At 41.9% G+C, this 25,459-nt stretch overlaps 2 protein-coding genes across 9 annotated transcripts in view; both read left to right on the forward strand.

The window, feature by feature from the left end:
- The first annotated feature begins 21 nt into the window (after positions 1–21).
- PPCS (phosphopantothenoylcysteine synthetase) lies at positions 22–17,645 on the forward strand. 8 transcript variants are annotated; one of them, XM_011944967.1, is made up of 3 exons: positions 22–229; positions 976–1,296; positions 3,636–4,452. In XM_011944967.1, exon 3 carries the CDS (start codon positions 3,642–3,644, stop codon positions 3,957–3,959), a length of 318 nt encoding a protein of 105 aa, XP_011800357.1. In that variant the 5' UTR covers positions 22–229; positions 976–1,296; positions 3,636–3,641; the 3' UTR covers positions 3,960–4,452. The 8 variants fall into 8 exon arrangements, with proteins under 8 accessions (XP_011800357.1, XP_011800354.1, XP_011800352.1 ...); XM_011944964.1 differs by having other exon boundaries at positions 71–229; positions 976–1,079; XM_011944962.1 differs by having other exon boundaries at positions 224–454; positions 976–1,079.
- The window catches only part of LOC105515297 (coiled-coil domain-containing protein 30-like), a 39,988-nt gene continuing 21,831 nt past the window's right edge, over positions 7,303–25,459 (forward strand). Inside the window, exon 1 of the mRNA XM_011947080.1 lies at positions 7,303–7,434. The gene's annotated coding sequence lies outside the window, so the exon portion shown is untranslated. The remainder of the gene's footprint in view (positions 7,435–25,459) is intronic.

Genomic DNA, 25,459 nt, shown 5'->3' on the forward strand with positions numbered 1-25,459 from the left:
CGGTAAGGGTCAAACATGGCCAGTTCTTCACCCAGGCTAGGAAATGAACGTGAGGGAACGTGACCCTACCAGATGCCCACGCAGGCGGGGATCCCCCTCGTTGCAGTGTCACTTTCGCTGGGCTCTGGGGCAGAACAACTACGCATTTGCAGACTTGGCGGGATCGGGACCTAGTATCAAAACGAGGGTAGTGAACCGCCCACTCACTGCGGCCCGACGCTTACACCAGGTAGGGGAAAAGGGGCGTGGCGCGTCGGCCGCAGAGCGTGCGCAGGCGCCGGCGGCTGCGGGGCAGATGGCGGAAATGGACCCGGTAGCCGAGTTTCCCCAGCCTCCCGGTGCTGCGCGCTGGGCTGAGGTTATGGCTCGCTTCGCGGCCAGGCTGGGCGCGCAGGGCCGGCGGGTGGTGTTGGTCACGTCAGGCGGCACCAAGGTCCCACTGGAAGCGCGGCCGGTGCGCTTCTTGGACAACTTCAGCAGCGGGCGGCGTGGTGCAACCTCGGCCGAGGTCTTCCTAGCAGCCGGCTACGGGGTCCTGTTCTTGTATCGCGCTCGCTCCGCCTTCCCCTATGCCCACCGCTTCCCACCCCAGACTTGGCTGTCCGCTCTGCGGCCTTCAGGCCCAGCCCTTTCGGGCTTGCTGAGCCTGGAGGCCGAGGAGAATGCACTTCCGGGTTTTGCTGAGGCTCTGAGATGCTACCAGGAGGCTGCGGCTGCAGGCACCTTCCTGGCGGTGGAGTTCACCACTTTGGCGGACTATTTGCATCTGTTGCAGGCTGCGGCCCAGGCACTTAATCCGCTAGGTGCGTGCCCTAGGAGTACCCCTTTTGCCTGGAAGCACAGCCTTTCTCTGCAGCCACTTATCCCCTTACCTCCCGCTTACCCGCGGATCTCAGCTGGGGAACCCGAGTTGAGAAGAAGCTGATCCTATACCGTACCTCGCCGACTTGTTACACCTTGTGTTTCTCTTTGCAGGCCCTTCTGCGATGTTTTACTTGGCTGCGGCTGTGTCAGATTTCTATGTTCCTGTCTCTGAAATGCCTGAACACAAGATCCAGTCATCTGGGGGCCCACTGCAGGTGATGGGCGCTTCTCTTCCAGAGATCTAATCTCATATAACCAATCTTGGGTTAATTTCCTCTTGATCTGGAGATGGCCTTTCTGCATCTGTATTCGCTAGGCACAGGGGATACAGAGATGAATAAGACACCGCCCTCCCTCATGGACCTCACAATCTAGTGAGGGAGCTGGACACAGACATAATTACAATACAGAGTGATAAATGCTCTAGTGGAGGTATGTACAAAGTGCAGTCAGATCATGGGGCGAGTGAATCCTGGGGGAGTCGATGAAGCTTCTTGGAGGAGATGAACTGGGTTTTAAAAGATAAGCAGAGCCGAGCGCAGTGGCTCACGCCTATAATCCCGCACTTTGGGAGGCCAAGGAGGGCGGATCGCCTGAGGTCAGGAATTTGAGACCAGCCTGGCCAACATGGTGAAACCCGGTGCCTACTAAAAAAATACAAAAATTAGCCAGGCGTGGTGGCAGGCGCCTGTAATCCCAGCTACTCCGGAGGCTGAGGCAGAAGAATCGCTTGAACCCGGGAGGCGGAGGTTGCAGTGAGCCGAGATCGTGCCATTGCACTCCAGCCTGGGTGACGAGAGTGAGACTCCATCTCAAAAAAAGCAAAAGACAAAACAAAATGAGCAGAGGGTGTACGAAGTGGGAAGGGTCATTCCAAGTGGAGTATGGCACTTGGCATTTGGAAGCGGGCAGTGGGCTCTGAACCGAAGTGCTTTGGTAAGGCTGGAGAGCTGGCTGAAGAGATGGCTTGTTTTGTAGAAGACTTTGTTTTCCTTTTTTAAGGGGCTAGACTTTTTCTTGTGGAGCTAAGGGACACATAAGTAGGAGAATGAGATAAAGTTTTTGTTTGAGAACAACATTCTGGCATCAGTATGAAAGATGAAGCTAGAGAGGGAGAAAGTGGAGTGGGTAGATTAGTTGGGGGCTATTGTAGATTAAGGAAGAAATATGGATAAGGTAGGTTGTGATTTTAGATGATCTGGCTTCTTGGAACCTTCGGGAGTTCTTAGTCATTTATTGGGTGATACAGGTAGGATTTTATTAGGAGAAACTCTTATCTGTGGGGCATTTGCCGACTTTGTAGAATAGTTGATTGAGGTCCTACACTGCTGTAAGACCTGGAGATGAAAGCAGTGAAAAGAAACACCCTGCCCTGTGTTGCTTCCTCTGCAGAGGAGACAATAAATTAAGTCAAATACATACCTCATTTGGTAGTGATAAATGCTAAGGAGAAAAATAAAGTAAAAATAAACAGGTATATGATCCCTATCACACTAACAGCTTTTTTTTTTAGGGGAAATTCTGATGATTAGCTTAGTGATTTCACACTTTTAAATCTCTGGGATCTGGGCCGGGCGCGGTGGCTCAAGCCTGTAATCCCAGCACTTTGGGAGGCCGAGACGGGCGGATCACAAGGTCAGGAGATCGAGACCATCCTGGCTAACCCGGTGAAACCCCGTCTCTACTAAAAAAAAAAATACAAAAAACTAGCCGGGTGAGGTGGCGGGCGCCTGTGGTCCCAGCTACTCGGGAGGCTGAGGCAGGAGAATGGTGTAAACCCGGGAGGCGGAGCTTGCAGTCAGCTGAGATCCGGCCACTGCACTCCAGCCTGGGCGACAGAGCGAGACTCCGTCTCAAAAAAAAAAAAAAAAAAAAACCTCTGGGATCTTTAGTTTATCCCATAGTTTTTCTATCTTGAAAGTAACAAAGCAACTGAACATTTCCCTGAGAAGGGATTGGGGATGAGGTACTAGGAGTTTTGGTCAAGTGAAAATAAAATCAGTTTCCTCACTGCTAAGTTGTGTTACAAGTGACCATTTTAAAATGGAATCTAAGAGCCATTCTACCAATGCAAGAAATATTTAGGCTGAGAGGTTTAAAAACCCAACTTTATTTCGGCTTCTGCCAAACATTTTTATGAACAGATTCTTTGTATCTGTTTAGTTGAGGGTTTGGTTCAAAAATAAAGGGACATGCTTGAGAAAATATTAATGGTGGTAAGGGTGGCAGAGCAGGGCAGAGCTTATTCAGAAGACATGGTTTGCCCCAGAATATGTATGGAGCCTTGAATTTAGGCATCACTGTGAACTCTACAGAACCAAGGCTTTTTTTTTTTTTTTTTGAGACAAGGTCTCGCTGTGTTGCCCAGGCTGAAGTGCAGTGGCACGAATACAGCTCACTGCATCCTCAACCTCCCAGGCTTAAGTAATCCTCCCATCTCAGCCTCTTGAGTAGCTGGGACTACAGGTGGGTGCCACCATGATTGGCTAATTTTTGTATTTTTTGGAGAGACCTGGTTTTGCCATGTTGCCCAGGCTGGTCTTGAACTGGGCTCAAGCGATGCACCCACCTTGGCCTTCCAAAGTGCTGGGATTACAGGCCAGGCCACTGTGTTCCCCTAAGGCTTTTTAAACTAAGCATTTAATTGAAAAGTTTGATAGTTGAGAAATCCCACTTAAATTTGATTCCTTAGTTTCCGTAGTTTCCCATGAGATTAACCTGGTAGATAATGGCCATTGTTTGCTTATTAAGCTTTTCTTTTTCCAATACAGATAACAATGAAGATGGTGCCAAAACTGCTTTCTCCTTTGGTTAAAGATTGGGCTCCCAAAGCATTTATAATTTCCTTTAAGTTGGAGACTGACCCCGCCATTGTAATTAATCGAGCTCGGAAGGCTTTGGAAGTTTATCAGCATCAAGTGGTGGTGGCTAATATCCTTGAGTCACGACAGTCCTTTGTGTTTATTGTAACTAAAGACTCAGAAACGAAGTTATTGCTATCAGAGGAAGAAATAGAAAAAGGCATAGAGATAGAAAAGAAGATAGTGGATAATCTTCAGTCTCGACACACAGCTTTTATAGGTGACAAAAACTGAAGTAAAAAGCCCTTACAGGATCAAAAATTGTTCAGGGCTCTTAGAGATGGTGAAAACTATAATAAAACCATGGCTTTCATATGGACAGAGAAAATGAAAGAAAGGGAAAAGGCAGTGGTATGCAGGCAAATATGGTTTGGTATTTGTCTTTTAATGACACCTGATACACTCACCTGAATGTTATTTTGATTTTGAAATTGAACACTAGAACTGTTTCTCACCTTTAAAGAGAAGAGCTTATTGGGAATTACATATTCCTTAAAATATACATGGGGGCCTGAATATCAGCCATCTTTATACTATAAAAAGATTATGGATGCATGAATGGTCATGCTTTGGTAATCAAATATTGGTTGAATGCCTATGTGTGTCAGGCCCTGTGCTGAGCCATGAGGATTAAAAAGATGAATAAACATGTCTTGTTTAGGAAATGGATGTATAAAAAATTAAGTGCAATAAAGTGTGTGTCCAAAAGCTGACCCAATGGAAAGGATGTTTTGTTTTGTTTTGTTTGAAATTTATCAAACATAGGAGTAGGAAAGAAGGATACCTCCCTGAAGATAGATTGTAGAATGATGAGCTTTTCACTGCATTTACTTTTTGCTTCTTATTGTAGATTCACCTCATATTTGGGTAACAGTTTACAATTCAAGTATTTTAGGACTGCTCTTCAGGTTAACTTAATATGTCCTTCCACCTGGGACCAGGCAGGGGCCACTTGGTGATCTCTGTCCTGAGGGAGGCATTACAGTGTGGTAGAGTATGGGCTAGGAGTCAACTTAGCCAGCTGTGCCACCTATTAGCTTTATAAACTTAGGCATTTGACTTAATCTCAGTGTCTGCATGCATAAAATGGGGATAATCTCTCTGCAAAGTAATGCCATTTATTGTGAGGATTAAATGAAATAGCAAACAAAAAGCATCAGTCTGGTGCCTAGCACTTGATTGACACTCACTAAATGGTTGCAATTACTGTTTTTCTCACTTAGCAAAGCAGTGTTACACCAGTGCCCTGCTTAATCTTTGAATCCTTGAGAATCTTTGAAAAACTTTGAATACATCTCTTGCTGTCCTGGGTTTTGGGTTGGGAGTGCACAAGTAGCATAGTGCAAAAAAATTCCCTAAATGATCTGTAGGATAGTCCAGGGTACAATTTGAAAAATTAGCATTAATGACTAAGGTAGAAGCAGGTACTGTGTTTCACATAAATATTTGACTTAAAATACAATTCATGGTGTTTCATGGAGTAGGGAAGGGTAGCCCCTGCGTCTGTCTGATAATAGTACAATACATTTAATTGAGAAGATATGACAGAAATTCTAAGGCTGAAATACTTCATTAATCAGGAAGTGTGACCTTGAACAGAAGAAAAATAACTGCACAGTCAAGACTGTTCTGGAAGCAGCAGTCCCTTTGAACAAACATTTTTTTTTCTTAGAGACAAAGTCTTGCTTTGTCACCCAGGTTGGAGTGCAATGGTCCAATCATGGTTCAGTGTAATCTTGAATTCCTGGACTCAGGCACCCCTGCCACAGCCTTCTGAGCAGCTGAGACTACAGGCATGTGCCACCATGCCCGGCTAAATATTTTATTTTTCATAGAGACAAGGTCTTACTAGGTTACCCAGGCTCCTTTGACAATAATTTTAAGTGAACTTCAGGTCCAATTTGCAAAACCCCAAAAGCAGTGGGCTCTGTCAGTGGCTGCATTACTGAAGGGCAAGTAGTAGAATATGTTCTTCTCTGCATTCATAGCTTCATGTGGATGATGACTGTCATCATCTTTGAATGTACAATGGGCATATGTGGGGTTAAAAGTAGAAGTGATCTTAATGTTTGTCTTTACCATAATTATTACCTCCCTTGGGAATCATTTTATATCCTGCCTTGTTAACGCTTAAAAACAATCAGTGTTCTACATGAAATTATTTAGTGTTTTCCACTTCGGTATAATTTATATTCAGAGCACTTAAAAAGATTATTTACACAAGTAAAAAATCCAGGGGGGTGGGGGAGAGAGAGAGAGAGAGAGAGAGAGTGTGTGTGTGTGTGTGTGTTTTAACAGCAAATAGAAGTGTATAAAGAAAAGGAACATGAGTCAATTGAGGGTAAGAAAGAACCTGATCTTGGATGGAGGATCAAGGAATGTCTCCCTGAGTAGGTGATGCTTAAACTGATAAACAGGAGTGAAGTGGGCTACAAGTGCTGGTGGTGAGCATTTTAGTTCAGAAAAAACACTTGCAAGAGGTCTAGTGCCAGAAGGAGAGGTTGAAGCACTTTATTATATAAAGAGTAAGATACGTCCAGATAATGCATGTAGAACCAGCAAAGATTTGGAAAGTATCCTCTTGGGCAACTAGAGTTAAGACCAAGAAATGTTGTGTTTGGGATACCAGCAAAGCAAGGGCCCCCAAAACATAAGTAAAATCGAGTTTTGATAGTTAACTAGAATTCTGCTATAAGGGCATCTAAAAAGATGATATCAATTGAGTATGTTAAATTTTGTATCATTTATAAGTTTTTATTTTGCATTACATAGGTGGGGGAGATAAGGTTCACCTTACCTGAATTTTCAGTGCTTAGGACTTCTAAAGGGCTTCAGCCTTAGGGATAATTCTAGTCAAGCCCCGTGTCTTCCTTTTTACAATAATAAGCTCGGTCCAAAGATGGTGATTTATCTTGCGTGCCCCACGTGGCTAGTGACACGATCTAGGCCTAAAATTCAGAACTCTTGAGCTAGCACTCCCTGCCCCTTAAAGAATGAAGGAACTTATAGAAAAATAAATCCACGTTTAGTAGGCACGGGCTGTAGTTGAGGCCTGGCGAGAAGCTCTTTGAGAACTAGAATGCCCCAAGACAAAATGTATTCGCCAAGTCGCAAACGCGCGACATGACGTTACCATGGTTACAGTTGTCTCCAAAGCCAATGGAATGAATTGTACTATCGATACGGCCGGGACAACTCCGCCCCCGACCCGAAGGCCAATGGTATGAGCTATAATAACAGTCTCCACAGGAAGCACAGTTTCTGGCGCCATTGGCGTGCGTCGTCTCTATGGTTCCCGCCGGAAGGACCCCTTTGCGTCTCTGCGGCGAGCGCGGTTGCTATGACGCCCGGGTCTCCTTCTGCACCTGCCGCTAGCAGCTGGGCGCCTAGGGGCCGAGCGACCCCGGGACCCTCGCGGCACCCTCCGCAGGAAAATTTCCGACTTGGTTCCTGAGGTTCCTGCCTCAGCCCTAAGGAGGAAAGCACCCATTCTCCCCTCTTTTCCGCATTCCGGGCCTTTTCTGCTTCTCCCCAGCATGGCCCGAAACTACAGGAGGGGAAACCCTCCTGGCCCGGCCTTTCTAGACCCTGGCTGCAGTGATTCCGCCTGAAGGAGAATTAGCCCGTTTTCCCCGGACCCAGCTGCCACAAGCATTTAGTATTAGGCTGCCGCCTATTATTAGAGCGGGCTTACAACATCCTCAGCGAGGTAGGTCGGCGTTCCTTTTCTCACTTAAAGGTGAGGTGTCGAGGCGCCTCCCTGCACAGACAGCGCCCGAAGGTCCAGACCACTATGAAGTCCACGGAGGCGCAGCTTTCCCCTGCGTGTAGGCCCGCGAACAAAGAACTACTGTGTTCTGGTTTTTTTTTTGTTTTGTTTTTTTTTTAGCCGATGTTCGTCATGCAGAACCTTGAATCCCGATGAAGATTTGGAGGCCTTTTGTATCCTCAGCATCAGAGGTCATGAAGTCAGTTACCTTCTGCCTTTCAAGCTACAACTTTTTCCACTTCACTCATCACTCCAAGCACCAGTTTTCTTCTCATCCTGCTTATTTCACAGCCATTTTAACCTTTCCCTGCTAACGCTGCACATTATTGAATGTCCATTTGTCTCCACCACCTCTGTCATCTATAGACCGCCTCCTTCTGCATTCCTGCTGCAATGCTTTGTGTACCTAAGTATTTCGCATTCTCCAGCTCTGCAGTCATTGGGAAGATTTTTGTTTTTCTTTGCATTATGGCAACCTTTCAGTCTTGGGTAAACTAGAGACTAGGAGAAGTGCACATTGGTAAATATAAACATTAAATACTGCAGGCCTAGTGTGTTTTGAAAATGGAAAAAAAATAAAAATTGCAGTATTGGACCCATTTCAGGCTTATATAATGAAAGAAGGTTGTTCCTTGTTTAATTAAATTTTATTGATGTGTTTATCAATGTGAAAAGTGCATTCAAAATGATCATGTAAGACAGGATTTCAACTTTAAGCCCGTACGAACCCAACATTGGGGATATGATGTAATTTTCCGGAGAGGAGATAATTGAAACAGTACTTGTGCCTTCTTTTCCTGACAATTTCTGAATCAGAAAACATTCTTTGTGACGTAAGCCAAGAAACAAAAACAATAAAGAGTGATTGAAAATAAATATTTTTGGCAAGGGAGCAGACACAATAGTTCTAAAAAGACTGGAACAGAGGGCCTTAAATATGGCATAAGATTAACTTAGATCCAGTGCAATTTTATTTTTGCTTGGAAAGCTTGCCTTAATTTGTCTTACAATATGCATTCCTTGTTGAATCTTACTATTTCTTCTTCAGTATTCAGATTTAAAAGTAAACCTATTTTGAGGATATACAGAACATATACATTTTAAACAGCTGTTTGGGGCTACGATTATTTGGATATTTTGATTTCTCAGTCCAATCGAAGCAGTTGTTTGTGATGTCTCATGCTTAGAGCCAGGTCAAGTTCTTAAATATTGAGAAATTCAGCTTTCTCCTCTAGAACAGATCGGAAAACAAAAACAAGTTCTGCAGCCTTTTCAATCTTGCACATTAAATTGGAACTGGATAAACCCTAACTCTTGAAAAAAGAGTATGTTAGATGCTGTATTGCAAGGGGCTTTCCTTTCCTTTACTCTTCTAATATGTATTTGTTGAATAGCAAGGCATAAATTTAAAAAAAATTTAACCTGGGCAAACATGGCAAAAACCTGACTCTACAAAAAATGCAAAAAATTAGCCAGGCATGGTGGAGCACTCCTGTTAGTCCTGGCTACTCTGGAGGCTGAGGTGGGAGGATCACTTGAGCCTGGGAGGTTGAGGCTGCAGTGAGCTATGATCACACCACTGCACTCCAACCTGGGCTACAGAGTGAGACCCTGTCTCAAAAAAAAATAAATTCCTGTCATTCTAGCACAGTTTTTTGTTTTTGTTTTGTTTTATTTTGAGATGGAGTTTCACTCTTGTTGCCCAGGCTGGAGTGCAATGGCGTGATCTCGGCTCACTGCAACCTTTGCCTCCCAGGTTCAAGTGATTCTCCTGCCCCAGCCTCCTGAGTAGCTGGGATTATAGGCATGGGCCACCACACCCTGCCAATTTTGTATTTTTAATAGAGGCGGGGTTTCTCTACATTGGTCAGGCTGAGTCTCGAACTCCCGACCCCAGGTGATCTGCCCGCCTCAGCCTCCCAAAGTGCTGGGATTACAGGCGTGAGCCACGGCACCCGGCCTCTAGCACAGTTTTAAACCTGGGGAACAGGGTGGGGTTCTGCCCCCTGTGAGACATTTGGCAATGTATGTAAACATTTTTAGTTGTCACAGCTAGGGATATGCTACTGGCATCTAGTTGGTAGAGACCAGGGATGCTGCTCCATATCCTATTATACACAGAACTGCCTCCACAACAGCTCAGAATGTCAGTAGTGCCAAGGTTGAGAAACTCTGTCTTACTACATCAATAGTTCATTTTTTTGTTCTGTGTCAGTCTTGCTCAGCTGTGTACATTTTTACATAGTTATGTACATTTTGCCTTTCTTTTTCACTTAATTTTATATTTTAAACATTTTTTACATTGCTACACTGTTTTCAACTTTTGAAAAAAGTATACTAATTTTATTTGGGAATTGAAAAACTGCATAATATGTATTGTATTTAAGATGTGTGTGAGTTTTAAATTATATTTGTATGAAAGGAGTGGAAGATAGAAGAAAGAAAGGTTACAGTGAAAAGTCACCTACTGGATATTTCAGTTTTTGTGGCTGTGCTATGTACTTTGTTCCCTAGTGTCACTCAAAGACTTTGGAATCCAAAGCTCAGCCTTTGCTCAGAGGCAGGAGATGTGCTATGGCATAAGATAGGGTCCTGGCCCCTGCAATGCAGTTGGAGAGTACCTACTAGGAGAAAAAACAACAGGTAGACAGAACCCGTTATCCTTGACCTCTTCTCGTTTAAAATTCTTTGTCTCAGTTTGCTTTACCACTTTATTCTTTACATCTAGAAGTTTTTTGGAGGCCTAAAACCATTTCAGGATGCACTTCTTTCTAGAGATTGGATTTTTAAGAGATTTAATGAGCATTTACTTAGTATCTACTTTGGACAGAATAGTTTTTTGGTTTTTGTTGATTGAATTTTTTTTTTTTTTTTGAGATGGAGCCTTGCTCTATTGCCCAGCCTGGAGTGCAGTGGCGAGATCTCGGCTCACTGCAGCCTCTGCTTCCTGGGTTCCAGTGATTCTCCTGCCTCAGTCTCCTGAGTAGCTGGGATTACAGGCACATGCCACCATGCCCGGCTAAATTTTGTTTTTTTAGTAGAGACAGGGTTTCACCATGTTGGCCAGGCCGGTCTTGAACTCCTGACCTCAGGTGATCCACCCGCCTCGGTCTCCCAAAGTGCTGGGATTACAGGCGTAAGCCACCGTGCCCGGCCAAGAATAGTATTCTTATGTACTTTGTTGTGTGGGCAATTTTAGGTACCATTTAGATATCAGAGCATTTATAGTTTAGTTTTATTACTTCAAGATCTAGTTTACCAGAATTTGAAAGTTAATCATCAAGTCTCAATAAATCCACTGGGAAAATGTTTGTTTGGGGATCTCATAGCACCATTCCAGGCAGAGTGACTCGAATGTCAAAATTTGTGGAAATATAAGCAGCATGATGGGGACCAATAAGTATACTGACATGAATGGCTAATGTCAAGGCGTGGCAGAAGACAAGGCTAGAGAGACTGGGAGGAACCAGATTGCAAAGAATATCTGGTCCCAAGCTAAAGGGTTTGAACTCTACCTGAAAGCTATGAGAAGGTTAAGCAGCAAGTGATTTGCATTCGGGAGGATCAGTCTGGAATTTTGCTGAGAACAGATTGGATGGGGGCCACCTGGCAGCAGGAACATCAGTTAACGACGCTATTACACTAAACTGAACCAGTAGTGAGGAAAGCCTAAACTAAGGCAGTAACCCTAGACACGGAGAAGATGAATTAGAAAATGATGAAAGAAGTACTGCAAATTCAGTGACTGATTGCATACCAGAGTAGAATGAATAGGAAGGAGGGTCAAGGATGAATCCTGGGTTTCTGGCTTGGGAAACTGTTGACAGTGATTTTAACTATGAAATACAGAAGGAGGAAAAGATGAATGGATTGTTCAAACTGACTTGTTCACTAGACAACTGGAATGCATTGGTCTTAAACCGTAGACTCATTTTATATTGCCCTCCTAGCTTATAGCTTCTTCTCTGGAACTTCCATTTCTCTGCCAAATGTCGCTTAAAGAGTAGGCCCTCAGAGGCCATATTTGTACCCCTACTTTCAACGTTATTCCATATACAGCTGACTGAATGGGGAAAATACAGGTAACTGTGAGGAGTCGGGCACAGCCTATTCGGTGAGCAACAAACAGTTGTCTCTTTCAAAAATTTGAACTAAGAGATACAAAGATAGAAATGACTTAATCTAAAAAGTCACATAGGCTAAGGACTTGAATAGCTGTTTTCAGCCTTGCTGATGAGCAAGCAGAGGAAGTTCACCTCTGTAGAGAAGCAAGAGGAGCACACTCACAGGGAAGCTCAGAGACAAAAGACCTCATGGGTCAGGAGAGACCGTTAATGGCTGTGTAGTTCCGTATCCAATTCCTGTGTAGCCACATTTAGTTTCCAGCGTATGTCCTTGTACCTCATCCACTCAATAACCCTCATATAGTAGTTGGGATTGGCTGGTTGTGTGAGGGACAGAAAGCCCAAAATAATAATGCATTGAAAAAGAAAGAAATGTATTCCTCCCACATAAAAGTCAAGAAGAAAGCAATCTATAACTGGTAGAGCAGCACCTTGAAATGGTCAGAGACCCAGGTTTCTTCTCTCTTGATATTACAGCATCCATGGCATATGGTTTCCAGCTAATGGTGCCCAGGATGGCTGCTCAAGCTTCAGCTATCTTGTCTGAATTCCAGCTAGTAGAAAGGAGGAAGGAGCAAGAAAGGGGGTATCATGTTCCTTAAGGACAGTTTCTGGAAGCAGCACATAATTCTATTTACACCCATTGGTCAGAACTTGGTCACCTGACCATATCTATCAGTAAGGAAGTCAGCCTTGTGATCAGTCAAAACACTAAATGTCTTATTTCTGTGGAAGAAGGGAATAGTAAATATTAAAGGACACCAGCAGTCTCTGCCACCCTCACCTGTATTCCAACTTCAATGTGTTTCTGTTTCTTGCCACTCCTTCTAGACTGATCTGCATAGCGTAGCAGAGAGAGATTCTTATTTAATCTTCCAAACAACCCAGTGAGGTAGGCAATACTATTACATTTATTCTGCACACAGAATAAAAATTTAAAGAAGTTACCTGACTTGTGTAAGTCACACAATTACAAAGTAGCAAAGCCAAGGTCTGAGCCAAGATATGTTAGACTCTTGTGCCCAACCTGTTAATGACATGGTAGTGAGAAGGGCGGAGAGCTAAAGGCAGGGTTCTTGGAAATGGCAGCATTTGAAGGGATGGAAGAGGAGGAAGCCAGGAAGAATACTGAGAAGGAAAGGCTAGAGACATAGGAGTCAAAACAGGACAAAGTGACATCACAGAATAGAATTTAAAAAAAAAAAAAAACTTTCAGGGAAGGAGTGAAGAGGTACGGCAAAGAGATCATATGTTAAAACAAACAAAAACAGGGCCAGACACAGTGGCTCACACTTGTAATCCTGGCACTTTGAGAGGCTGAAATGGGAGGATCACTTGAGCCCAGGTGTTCAATTCCAGCCTGGGCAACATACCAAGACCCTTGTTTCTACAAAAAATATTTTAAAAAACAAGATGGGCATGGTGGCACACTCCTGTAGTCCTAGCTCCTCATGAGACTGAGACGGGAGGATCACTAAAGCCCAGGAGTTTGAAACTGTAGTGAGCTATGGATGTGGCATTTTGAGTTCATTGTTGACTGATAATTTGAGTACAATGGTGAGACCAGAAGGCAAAATGCAGCAAATGTGGGAGTGTGGAAGCCAAACACAGAAGCCACAATATAGGAGTGTGGGAGACAAATTGTCCAAAAGAGGATGTAGCTAGAGAGGTATATGGTGGAGCTAAAGGAAGGTTATTTTTTGTATCTTTAAGACCAGAGACGTCTTGAGCTGAGGACAAGAGAACAGTAGAGAAGGAGATAAGGAACATACAGAAGAGAAAATGCTTCCCTAAGGAAGCAGTATGGGATGGGGCCTAGAATACAGGTAACGGGATTAACCTTGATCAGGAGGATAGGAAGCTCTTCCACTGAGAAGGGAAAGAGGACAAGATTGGTAAAGATGAAGGTATGTTGGTGAGGAGAAGCAGCTAACAGTTTTATGATGACCTTAGCTTTACTAGTTCTCTGGCCGACAAGGTCATTTGCCAAGAGTGAGGGGAGAGGTGAGATATTCAGTTTGATGGAGAGGTGAAAGTTTTGAATAGTTGCTGAGTGAAATAGTAACAGAAACTAGCAACTCATAAATGACCCAGTGGTTGAGAAGCTTGGCTCAGACCAGAGGCCATGAATTTGTAATGGTTCAAGTTTGCATACTTGTTTGATTTTGTTCTCTACCAGCACTCAGCAACCTAAAATAAGTGGAGAATAGTCAAATACATGAACTTTTCCAGGGCTGAGATTTGCAAGGAAGGTGGGACAAAGGGGTAAGATAACTGGGGATGTTGGTGAAGGACTGAAATGATCAACAGTTGGGTTTAGGCTTGAGGGGCAAACAAGTGAAGCCAAAGAGTATCTGGTAGTTTGAGAGAGGATATAATGGTCCAGGGACTGGAGGTCTTATTGTAATTGTAGAATTCCTTTAGTTTAAGAGAGCAACTGCTTCACACCCATTAGGATGACTATTTTTTTTTTAAAGTAACCCAAAGTAAGTGTTGACAAGGATATGAAGATATTAAGACCTTCTGCATTGCTGGTAGGAACATAAAATGGTACAGCTGCAGTAGAAGACAGTAGGACAGTTCCTCAAAAAAAAAGTTAAACACAGAATTATATATCTAGCAATTCCACTCTTATGTATATACCCCAAAGAATTGAAAACAGGGACTCAGATACTTTTAAACATCGGTGTTCATAGCAGCATCATTCTCAATAGTTGAAAGGTGGAAACAACCCCAATGTCCATCAACAGGTGAATGTATAAATAAAATGTGCTATGTACATACAATGGAATATTATTCAGTCTTAAAAATAAATGAAATTATGATTAGCGATACAACATGGATTAACCTTGAAGACATTATGCTGCGTGAAATAAGCCAATACAAAAGGACAAATATTGTATGATTCCACTTCTATGAGTGATATAAAATAGGCAGGTTTATAGAGACAGAAAGTAGACTAGAGATTCCCAGGGCTGGGAAAGAGAGGAATGAGAAGTTACTGTTTAATGGGTGTAGAGTTTCTGTTTGGGATAATGAAAACTTTCTGGAAATGATAGTGGTGATGGTTAGACAACATTGTGATTGTACTTCATCCCATGGAATTGTACAGTTAAAAGTGGTTAAAATGGTAAATTTTAAGTTATGTATATTTATAACAATTAAGAAAAAGAGGGGAAGAGGCATAGAAGGTGTTAGAGGGAGACACATGGAATTTAGGATGGCAGGGTTTCAACATTAGTTCAGGCTGTTCATAAGGACTTAGGGGTAGCCATGAAGCTGGGCGGCTAGAAAATGGTGAATAAAGATCACTGGCTTTGGGAGGATGGTCAAGTGATGGAGCTTGGGTGGTTTGTGCACTTGAGTATTGACCTGAAGTCTATACTGTCCTCCTGATCAGCAAGGATCAGATCCAAAGGTTTTTCCAATATCCCTGATCCATTTGTCCTTTCAACATCCTCCAATCTAAGACTCCCCTACTCCACCCCTACAGCACGGGGATTATGCTGTTGGGCAAGCAACCCACAGTACAGGACTTATAATAATTTAAGCATTTATTTTCTAATCCCCTCATCAGTTTATCACAACTGCTTTTAGCACTTTGAGGTATTTGCTTCCAGTCTTTTCTTTGTCTCTGGTGTTCACATAGTTATAATAATACTTTTGCATTCTGCTTTTCCTCTTAGAATTATCACAGAAGCATTTTTGCATATTGCCAAATAGTCCTCATAGGATGCTATGTATTCTTAGTATCTTGGGCTCTCTGCTACCCAGGACTAAAACCACAAGTAACTATGATGCTCAGAGACCTGGTAGGGAGAGGGGGAAGATATGAGTGGGGACCAGGTGAAGAAGGTTGGGGGAACAAAAGAAAATTTTTAGTTACATGTCATGAGGAGGACCCACAGAGGTGCGGGATTCAGACTTGCATTCTTTTTCATCAGTATGAGTATCAGCTGATAATTAAAACCATGTATCGTCTATAAATACCGTTGATGTAGAAATGGTAAGACTCTAGAAAGCTTGGCAATCAAGGAGAAAAATAATAAAAATATGGTTTTGCTTTTTAAAAAGCAAAATAGTGTATTTATGTGGACTGAAGCACAATAACAATTATATCTGTCAGTGCAATTTGGGTCAGATTAACTTGGTTAAAAGTTGTATTTGATTAGAACAGCAAGTCCTATTAATAGTTAGTGGTTCTAATCACTTGAGAACTTGAGGTCAGGAGTTTGAGACCAGCCTGACCAACATGATGAAACCTTGTCTCTACTAAAAATACAAAAATTAGCCAGGGATGGTGGCGCATACCTGTAATCTCAGCTACTCAGAAGGCTGAGGCAGGAGAATCGCTTGAACCTCAGAGGCAGAGGTTGCAGTGAGCTGAGATCATACCACTGCACTCCAGCCTAGGCAACAGAGCTAGACTCCATCTCAAAAAAAAAAAAGTTAATTGTTCTAGTAACAAAGATATCACTTCATCAATCAGCAGATATTTATCTTTCATATACTGTCATAGTGCAAACTGTTATGTCATGATTACTTGTAACCTAAAAAAACTAAAGACAATATTGATAGCAGACTTAGATCAAGAAGGTGCAGAAGAGAACTGAATTAATGAGAAGTAAACATAAATTATAAGACATATTCTGTGACTAAAATCAATCCTGGATAGTATAGACTTAGGGGCCTCTCTAGCTTCCAGAGGAGTCCTTTTATTTCTTTTTTTTTTTGGAGACGGAATCTCACTCTGTTGCCCAGGCTGGAGTGCAGTGGCCGGATCTCAGCTCACTGCAAGCTCTGCCTCCTGGGTTCATGCCATTCTCCTGCCTCAGCCTCCCGAGTAGCTGGGACTACAGGCGCCCGCCACCTCGCCCGGCTAGTTTTTTGTAGAGACGGAGTCTCGCTCTGTCACCCAGGCTGGAGTGCAGTGGCCGGATCTCAGCTCACTGCAAGCTCTGCCTCCTGGGTTCATGCCATTCTCCTGCCTCAGCCTCCCGAGTAGCTGGGACTACAGGCGCCCGCCACCTCGCCCGGCTAGTTTTTTGTATTTTTTAGTAGAGACAGGGTTTCACCATGTTAGCCAAGATGGTCTCGATCTCCTGACCTCGTGATCCGCCCGTCTCGGCCTCCCAAAATGCTGGGATTACAGGCTTGAGCCACCGCGCCCGGCCGAGTCCTTTTATTTCTAAATATGCAATAAAAGGAACAAAGACTTCTTTGGACTTTAAAAAAGAAACAAGAGCCCTTTGGGAGACTTCAGATAAAAGTTGCAAACTTCAGAACAGACAGAAAAGCTTTTTCTTTCCATTATACATAATTTTCATTAAATATGTCATTTGTTATTTTAGAAGATATACAGTTGTTCAAAGCTTAAATTTTTCGGTATTAGCAGCTATTTCATTTAAGTGCTCATACCTAGATAACAGTAGGAAAAGTAAAATATGCATTGTAGAGAGTCTGACTCTAGTCATATATACATAGACTTCTTTATTCCTGCTTTCAATTTTCCTCACATAGCAGCTTTGTATGTGTATTGCCAGCTGTATTTTGTTCTTTAGAAATATCTTAGATTTTCCAAGCTGTATATACATACACATACATAAGTGTGATGAAGGATCAGGTGGCTTACTAGCTTTCTATCACTAGTACCCTAAAGACTAGTACTCTAATAAGGAGCCTAAGGTGGCACCTACATAGATATCTTGCATCCTCAGTCGTGTGTGTGTGTGTGTGTGTGTACATACACATATGCTTATTTCTTCTATCAAGGGAAAAGTTCAGTTAGAAGACATACTTCACCATCTTGAAAAAGAAGAAATCAGTCCCGTTGCTACTACAGAAGAACAACTCTGTTTGGTGCTTATTCCAGCCAGCACAGTGAAGACAGGCTGAGGACCACTACCAAAGATGTAGAAGAGCTTGTAGTGAAGCACATGGATGAAACAAAAGAAGTAAGAACTAATAGTATAGAATTTTAAAGACGCCTGTGATTTTGTTCATTGCCCTTCATGAAATTGACATATTTAGAACTAATGTTTGGCTATCACTGTATAGTTGGAAAAGCACCCACGTGTAGACTTTTTTTTTTAATGAAACATGGCAACCGTCTGTATTGGTTTCCATTAAGACTACATGTATAGGATGTTGCCCAGTGATAACTGGTTGAACATCTAAATAGGACTGCTCCAGGTAGCTTAGGTGACTCTTTTCTTTGAAGGCTTAGAAACTAATGTCGGCATAGTATCAGTGGATCTGCTTCTCAAAGGTGGACTTGTATCAACCAAAGTCATAGAGATGAGACACTTCCTTTTTAATTGACAATAAGAAATATAATTGCCAGAGGAACTAAACCTGTATTTTTGGTGGCTGATGTATTCTCTTACAGACACATTATGTGGGAAGCCAACTTTTAATTAGATGTTTACTTGGTGAACAAATGATTCTAATTTTTTTTTTTTTTTGAGACAGAGGTTTGCCCTGTAGCCCAGGCTGGAGTGCAGTGGCACGATCTCCGCTCACTGCAAGCACGGCCTCTCAGGTTCACGTCATTCTCCTGCCTCAATCTCCCAAGTAGATGGGACTACAAGCGCCCACCACCACGCCTGGCTAATTTTTGTATTTTTAGTAGAGACGAGGTTTCACCGTGTTAGCCAGGATGGTCTCCATCTCCTGACCTCGTGATCTGCCCATCTTGGCCTCCCAAAGTGCTGGGATTACAGGTGTGAGCCACCGCGCCCGGCCATGATTGTAAATTTTTATAGCATTGACTGAGATAGCCAGGTTTCCACAATAGGGCTATCTATATCTACCCTCATTTCTGGACCTCATATCCTAGGACCAGGCACCTAGTTGTTAGAGGAGTAGATAAAGCTATTTTTTGACCGTATTGTTACTCTTTTGGATGTTTCCAATACTGATCAACATACTTTCTACATACTTTCTTTAAATGAGCTAATGAATTATCTCAGGTTGTCTGGGAATCACTCTGCTATGTTTTCACAGCTCACACAGGTAATATTTTTAAATTTAATTCTTAAAGGACAATTCAATTTCCAAATTCTAAAGAAGAATGCAGCTCCTTTAGAATGAAAAGCGGTATAGCCTCATAGAGTGTGAACTTTAACATTAGGCAGATGGGGGTGAAAAATTGCCTTTAGCATTATCTTTCTGTTTAACCCTGGGCAAGTTACTCAACTGCTTTGAGCTTGAAATTTCTGTCTGTAAGATGGAGATGTTAATAGCATCTTCAAAGGGATTTGTGAGATTTATACAGGTTAGTGTGTATAAATTACCCACGTACTTGGCAGCTAGCAAGTGTTCAATAAATGATAGCTATTATCATTAGAAATGGATATTGTTCCTGCCATTTTAAAGAGGAAACTAAAGTTTGCCAGGAAGTGATAAAGTTGGACTGCGATTCCTATGTTTCTTCTATATGATTCAACTTTTTATACATATTTTGAGGAGTTTTCCTATAGGCTTCCAAAGAATTCACCAAAATGCAATTCAGTTATTTTGATAGTCTACTTCTAAGCACTTTGGCATAGTTAGAGCTCAGCCTCTGGTTTCTACCCATCAGAGTATGAATTCTAGCTCCTCTCCTTATTCCCTATGTGATAAGGCAAGTCTCTTAGCCTCTCTAAGCCTGCTTCTTCACCTCCAAAGTGGGAGAATAATCGTCCCATGTGGTTGTGGTGACAATTAAATATTTGATGTCCTTAATGTAGTGCCTGGAACATGTTAACTTTCTACCTGTTACTATGCACATAAAAGTAGCTTTTTGTGAAGCTGTTATATTAACTGGAAACTATTTTCAAAGAATACCCAATAATTTGTTTTAATGTAATCTCCTGTTAACATTTAATCATCTTAGCCATCAGTTTTCAGCATAGCAGTATAAACCTAATTATTATGTAGATTTTTCTCTGTTCATGGATATCATGACCATATTTCCTAAACCACAGATAGGGAGACTTGATTTGAAACCTGGTATGTTGATAGAAAAAAATATTAGAGATTGGGACTGTCCCAGAAATTTGTGGCTACGTATCATCATACCTATGGGAAACATAGTGTATGATAATGTAAGACAGCTGGGAAGAAGTTTAGAGCCAGATGCCAACACTTGAGGAAAGCTGAGTTTTCCATTGATTTCTCAGATTATAGTCATGATAGAATGGTGATCTCTTAATTGCTCTTTTACTTCCTGGACCTTTAATGTGGATTAAAATATGAGCCATGGACTAAACGTAAGAAAATGTGTTATTTTTAGGTGGAAAATTATGCAAACTATATTTGTAACCTAACAGAGGGAAGAGAAGCATTTTCCCATGGTTATGATGAAAAGGAAAATAAATAACTTAGACATGAGTTTAAAGAGCTCCAAGTCAAACAGAGTTGTTTTTCCTTTTGTGGGAATGTCATTTTAAACTTCCTTAATTCTAGAAATTAACATATTATATAAAATTTGAGAAATGCATACAAGTATAAAGAAGGAAAAAATTACATCTTCTACCCCAAGAAAAGTATGATACTTCTAATGTTTCAGGTGTATTTTCTGCCTGTCTTTTTAAAAAGTATGTGTTCTGAAATAGTCTGAAATGTGTGTGAGAGTGCAGGGAATATTTTTTTTTTTTAGTGTTTATTACAGCACTTACCACTCTATATTATAATCTGTGTCAGCTCCTCTGGAGTAGAGATCATGTCCTAGTTTTAGTGATTTGTGTCTCTCACAGTACCTGGCTTGTAAAGTACCTAGTTTAGGGGAGGCAAAACTTTACCTCTTCCTCTTTAGGTTTTTTGTTTTTTTTTTTTTCCCCCAGCTGGGCCTGAGAATTAAGTTGATATAAGACAGATTAACAGGAGAAAAGCATACAAACATATTTAAATTGGAAATAAATGGAAATGAAGACCCAAAGAAGCAATTAGAATCAGTCTCTCATATACTGAGTTGGACAGATAATAGTAAGTTGTGAAAAAGCAACTAAATATATGGAATGGCTGAAAAGATAAAAGAGTTAACCAGGTCTGTACAGAATTCTCTTGGCCTCAACTTCCCATCCTTAATTATAAGAGTGTTGCTTTCCTTCTAGCAAAGGGAGGGCATTTTTCAACTTGGGAATTTCATCTCTTGCTTTTAAGAAACAGAAGGAAGATCAGAATGATCTTGCACCTGCTGTTTTTCAAGTGTGTTTAACTCAAAATAGTCAATACACCAGAGTGGTATTTTTTTTTTTTTTTTTTTTTTTTTTTTGTTGAGGCGGAGTCTCGCTCTGTTGCCCGGACTGCAATGCAGTGGCCCGATCTCAGCTCACTGCAAGCTCCGCCTCCCGGGTTTACGCCATTCTCCTGCCTCAGCCTCCGGAGTAGCTGGGACTACAGGCGCCCGCCACCTCGCCCGGCTAGTTTTTGTATTTTTAGTAGAGACGGGGTTTCACCGTGTTAGCCAGGATGGTCTCGATCTCCTGACCTCGTGATCCGCCCGTCTCGGCCTCCCAAAGTGCTGGGATTACAGGCTTGAGCCACCGCGCCCGGCCAGTCAGAGTGGTATATTTTTAACTCCTTCACTAGCATATTAAGGATTTAGAAAATATTAAGTGCTTCAAAACTTCAAAGGAAAATACAGATAGAACCCCTTTAGAATATTCTATATTTGTGTAACTACACACTTAGGTGCTATTAGGCCGGGCGTGGTGGCTTACACCTATAATCCCAGCACTTTGGGAGGCTGAGGCGGGCGGATCACTGGAGGTGGTGAGTATGAGACCAGCTTGACCAACATGGAAAAACCCTGTCTCTACTAAAAATACAAAATTAGCCTGGTGTGGTGGCGCATGCCTGTAATCCCAGCTACTTGGGAGGCTGAGGCAGGAGAATTGCTTGAACCTGGGAGGCAGAGGTTGTGGTGAGCAGAGATCGTGCCATTGTACTCCAGCCTGGGCAACAAGAGTGAAACTCCATCTCAAAAAAGAAGATTAAAATATTAGGTGCCATTATTATACGTATTATTATATATGGTCAGTGATTATATTTACCACAAATTTATTATTTTCTTTACCTCAGCATTTTTCCTTGCATCTCAGATATTCCATTCGGGATCATTTTCCTTTTTCCCTTTAGAAATTCCTTTTACAAGATGGAAGTTGTTTTTTTTTTTTTTTTTTGCCTCAGGTGCAGAGAAAATTGAGTTAATCATAGGACATGTTACATATGTATTGTACCCTCATTTTTTCCTTTCTTGCTTTCTACTGGGTAGACTGAATTTTCTTCTGATGATTTAAAGTTTATATTATATTTTTGTTTGCATAATGGTTTCATTTTAAGAGTTTTCTTTAATTCCAACTTTTTTTTTCCTCTACAAAGCTTCTGGAAAATTTCTTCCAGCATTTCTGGTAATTCTCAGTAGGAAGGTTGTTCAAGGGTTCTAATCTGCTACACTGCAAAAAACAGAAGATGCTGTATGTCCTTCTGCCAACATGTGTTTTTCTTTGTTTTGTTTTTTTGTTTTTTTGAGACAGAGTCTCACTCTTTCACCCAGGCTGGACCGCGGTGGCACAATCTTGGCTCACTGCAACCTCTGCCTCCCGGATTCAAGGGATTCTCCTTCCTCAGCCTCCCTAGTAGCTGGGACTACAGATGCACGCCACCATGCCTGGCTAATTTTTGTATTTTTAGTAAAGACGGGATTTCACTATGTTGGCCAGGATGGTCTTGATCTCTTGACCTTAAGATCTGCTTGCCTCGGCTTCCCAAAGTGCTGGGATTACAGGCCATGTGTTTTTGCAATATAAATTAGCTCATGATGATTGATAATAGGAGAATGATGTCATTATAATGCAGAAGTTCCTATACAATTTTCCCTAGCATGTTAATGATTTGGACTACCAGTAAGCCTCAGTTTGTACATGAATCCTATTCATCCCACATTCTTCAAATTAGACTTAATCTGAACTTGCAATAAATCTGTAAACTATGAAGAAAAGAGATAAGCCAGTGGTTGTAGTTCAGTGTGGATAGTCCTGTGCTAAGGGAAAGCACAGAACACTAGGAAAATTCAGGGGAGGTGATGAGATAGACATGATGGGTAGGGTGACCAGAAAAGGATTCCAAAGGAGCTTGTATTGAGTTGTGTTTTGAAAGGTGCTAGCTAGATTAAGAAGCTAGGAAAGGCATTCCTGGCAAAGGGAACAGAGTCGATAATACATACTGGTTCACGTGAGTGAATGCTAAGAAGAAATGTGGCTGGAGATATTTTCAGGAACCACATCATGGTGAAACCATATGCTAAACTAAGGCATTTGGATTTGACACCTGGGCTATGCTTGATGTTCCTGGATTATGCTAAAGGCATAAAAATATTTTTGAATATATGAATTATTGACTTTGTTATAAAAGATCTGAAGAATCACTAAATCATTTTAAGAGGGCAGTTAACATGATCTGATTCATGTTTTAGAAAAATTACTCTAGCAACAGTAGGGGGATGGATTACATAGGGACCAGATTGGAATTGGGAAACTTAGGGGTAGTTTTGCAGTAATAATCAAAGAAGGAGAACGAAAACAAGGCTCAGAGTGTAAACGGTGAAGGGAAGATGAACTAAGTTATTAATGAAAAGGAATCTGTAAAACAAATTGAGAATGGTGGATGAAATCTTGGATGACTCTAATGCCATCTACTCAATCACTTTTAGATCATAGTTTTCCAATAATAGCCAGAAAGAATCAACACAGATTCTCCAGCCATGCATGGTGGCTCACGCCTGTAATCCCAGCACTTTGGGAGGCCAAGGGAGGTATATTGCTTGAGCCTAGGAATTTGAGACCAACCGGGGCAACATGGCGAAACCCCATCTCTACAAAAAGTACAAAAATTAACCAGGCATGGTGGCATGCACCTGTAGTCTCAGTTACTCTGGAGGCAGAGGTGGGAGGATCACCTGAGCCTGGGAGGTCAAGGCTGTGGTGAGCCATGATTGCATCACTGCACTCCAGCCTGGGGAATGGAGTGAGACCCTGTCTCAAACAACAGAACAAAACAAAACAAAACAAAACAAAAAAACGCAGATACTCATTTTATGATAAAATATGGCCTGTAACATTTGTGTTACATTCCCAATTTGCTTAAAGCTAATATTTTGTTTTAACTAATGTTGTAAAAAGCCTGAGCATAAAATAATTAGCAGAGTCACTTTTTTTATGTGTAGAAACTGACAAACTGATTCTAAAATTGATGTGGACATGCAAGGTCCTAGACTAGTCAAAAAACTGAAAAAGAACAAAGTTGGAGGACTAACACTTCCTGGTATCGAGACTTAACCATAAAGCTGTAGCAATCAATAAAATATACTCTTGGGCTGGATGCAATGTTTCACACCTGTAATCCCAGCACTTTGGGAGGCCAAGGTGGGCAGATCAACGGAGGGCAGCAGTTCACGACCAGCCTGGCAAACACAGTGAAACCCCGTCTATACTAAAAAGACAAAAATTAGTCAGGCGTGGTTGTGAGCGCCTGTAATCCTAGCTATTCAGGAGGCTGAGGCAGGAGAATTGCTTGAACATGGGAGGTGGAGGTTGCAGTGAGCTGAGATTGTACCATTGCACTCCAGCCTGGGCTACAGAGTGAGACTCCATCTCAAAAAAAGAAAATGCATTCTTGGCATTCAGATAGATCTATAGATCAATGGAACTCTCAATAGAGAGTTCAGAGATAAGCCCACAAGTACACCATCAACAGATTTTCAACAAAGGTGACAAGGTAATTCAATGAGAAAAGGATGACCTTTTCAACAAATGATGCTGGAACAATTAGATATAGACATATGCTAAAAAAAAAAAAGCCCCCCAAATCCTGATCGAAGTTCTGTTTCCCATTGGTGAGGAATGCCTGCCCTCAATACCACAAGATAGCCAAATACATGACACCTGACACTGGACAGAGATGAGATTGATAACAGTTTATTAGTCACATATACTCACAGCCTATGGGAAGAGGATAGATATGCTATGCTATGCAGGGCCACAAGGGGTTACTCTCAGGAATAGAATGAACTTGTAGAGGGTATGGGAGGTAGGCTTTGTAGTGACAAGAAGATGAGTGCCTCCTGGTTCCCCTGGGAATATGTGATTGGCTTGTCTGAAAAATTCCGTGGACTGGCAGGAAAGTGAAACCCATTAGTTTGAGGACTGGGTGGAGTACAGCTGCTCCGGCTGATAGAGGAACTGGCCAGATGGAGACTCTTTCTCTCTGGATGGGGGACATCTCTGGTGCTAGCCAAGTAACTGATGGCTAGGCTTTTTTGGGGCTTCTGTGAGGCTGAAAGATGTCAAGTCCATACATGAAATTTTAGACCTTGCAATAAATTTATCTCACGCCATATATAAACTCAAATTGTTTGCTAGATATCTGTGATTATGAAATATCTATTAATTTACTAATGTATATAGGTAAATTTTTATAATTTTCCCCTCAAAGATCTTGCACATTTTTCTTAGATTTATTCCGAGGTACTTCATATTTTTAGATGCTATTAATGAATGCTATCTTTTTTTAAAAATTAATTTTCTACTTATTTGTCACTGGTATTTTAAATTATAATTATTTTTATATATTGACCTTATATCTAGCAATCTTGCTAAAATTTATCATTCATTTTTATACTTTAGTTGAAGAGTTAAACATTTTCTCTCTCGGCCGGGCGCGGTGGCTCAAGCCTGTAATCCCAGCACTTTGGGAGGCCGAGACGGGCTGATCACGAGGTCAGGAGATCGAGACCATCCTGGCTAACACGGTGAAACCCCGTCTCTACTAAAAATACAAAAACTAGCCGGGCGAGGTGG

The sequence above is a fragment of the Colobus angolensis genome, unplaced genomic scaffold (assembly GCF_000951035.1).
Source record: "Colobus angolensis palliatus isolate OR3802 unplaced genomic scaffold, Cang.pa_1.0 Scaffold106, whole genome shotgun sequence".
Lineage (NCBI taxonomy): Eukaryota > Metazoa > Chordata > Mammalia > Primates > Cercopithecidae > Colobus > Colobus angolensis.

Coding starts and splice junctions, on each gene's coding strand:
- PPCS (XM_011944946.1), top strand. CDS start 296: ATGGCGGAAATGGACCCGGTAGCCGAGTTTCCCCAGCCTCCCGGTGCT. Junction 804..975: donor CCAGGCACTTAATCCGCTAG/GTGCGTGCCCTA, acceptor TTCTCTTTGCAG/GCCCTTCTGCGATGTTTTAC. Junction 1,080..3,635: donor CATCTGGGGGCCCACTGCAG/GTGATGGGCGCT, acceptor TTTCCAATACAG/ATAACAATGAAGATGGTGCC.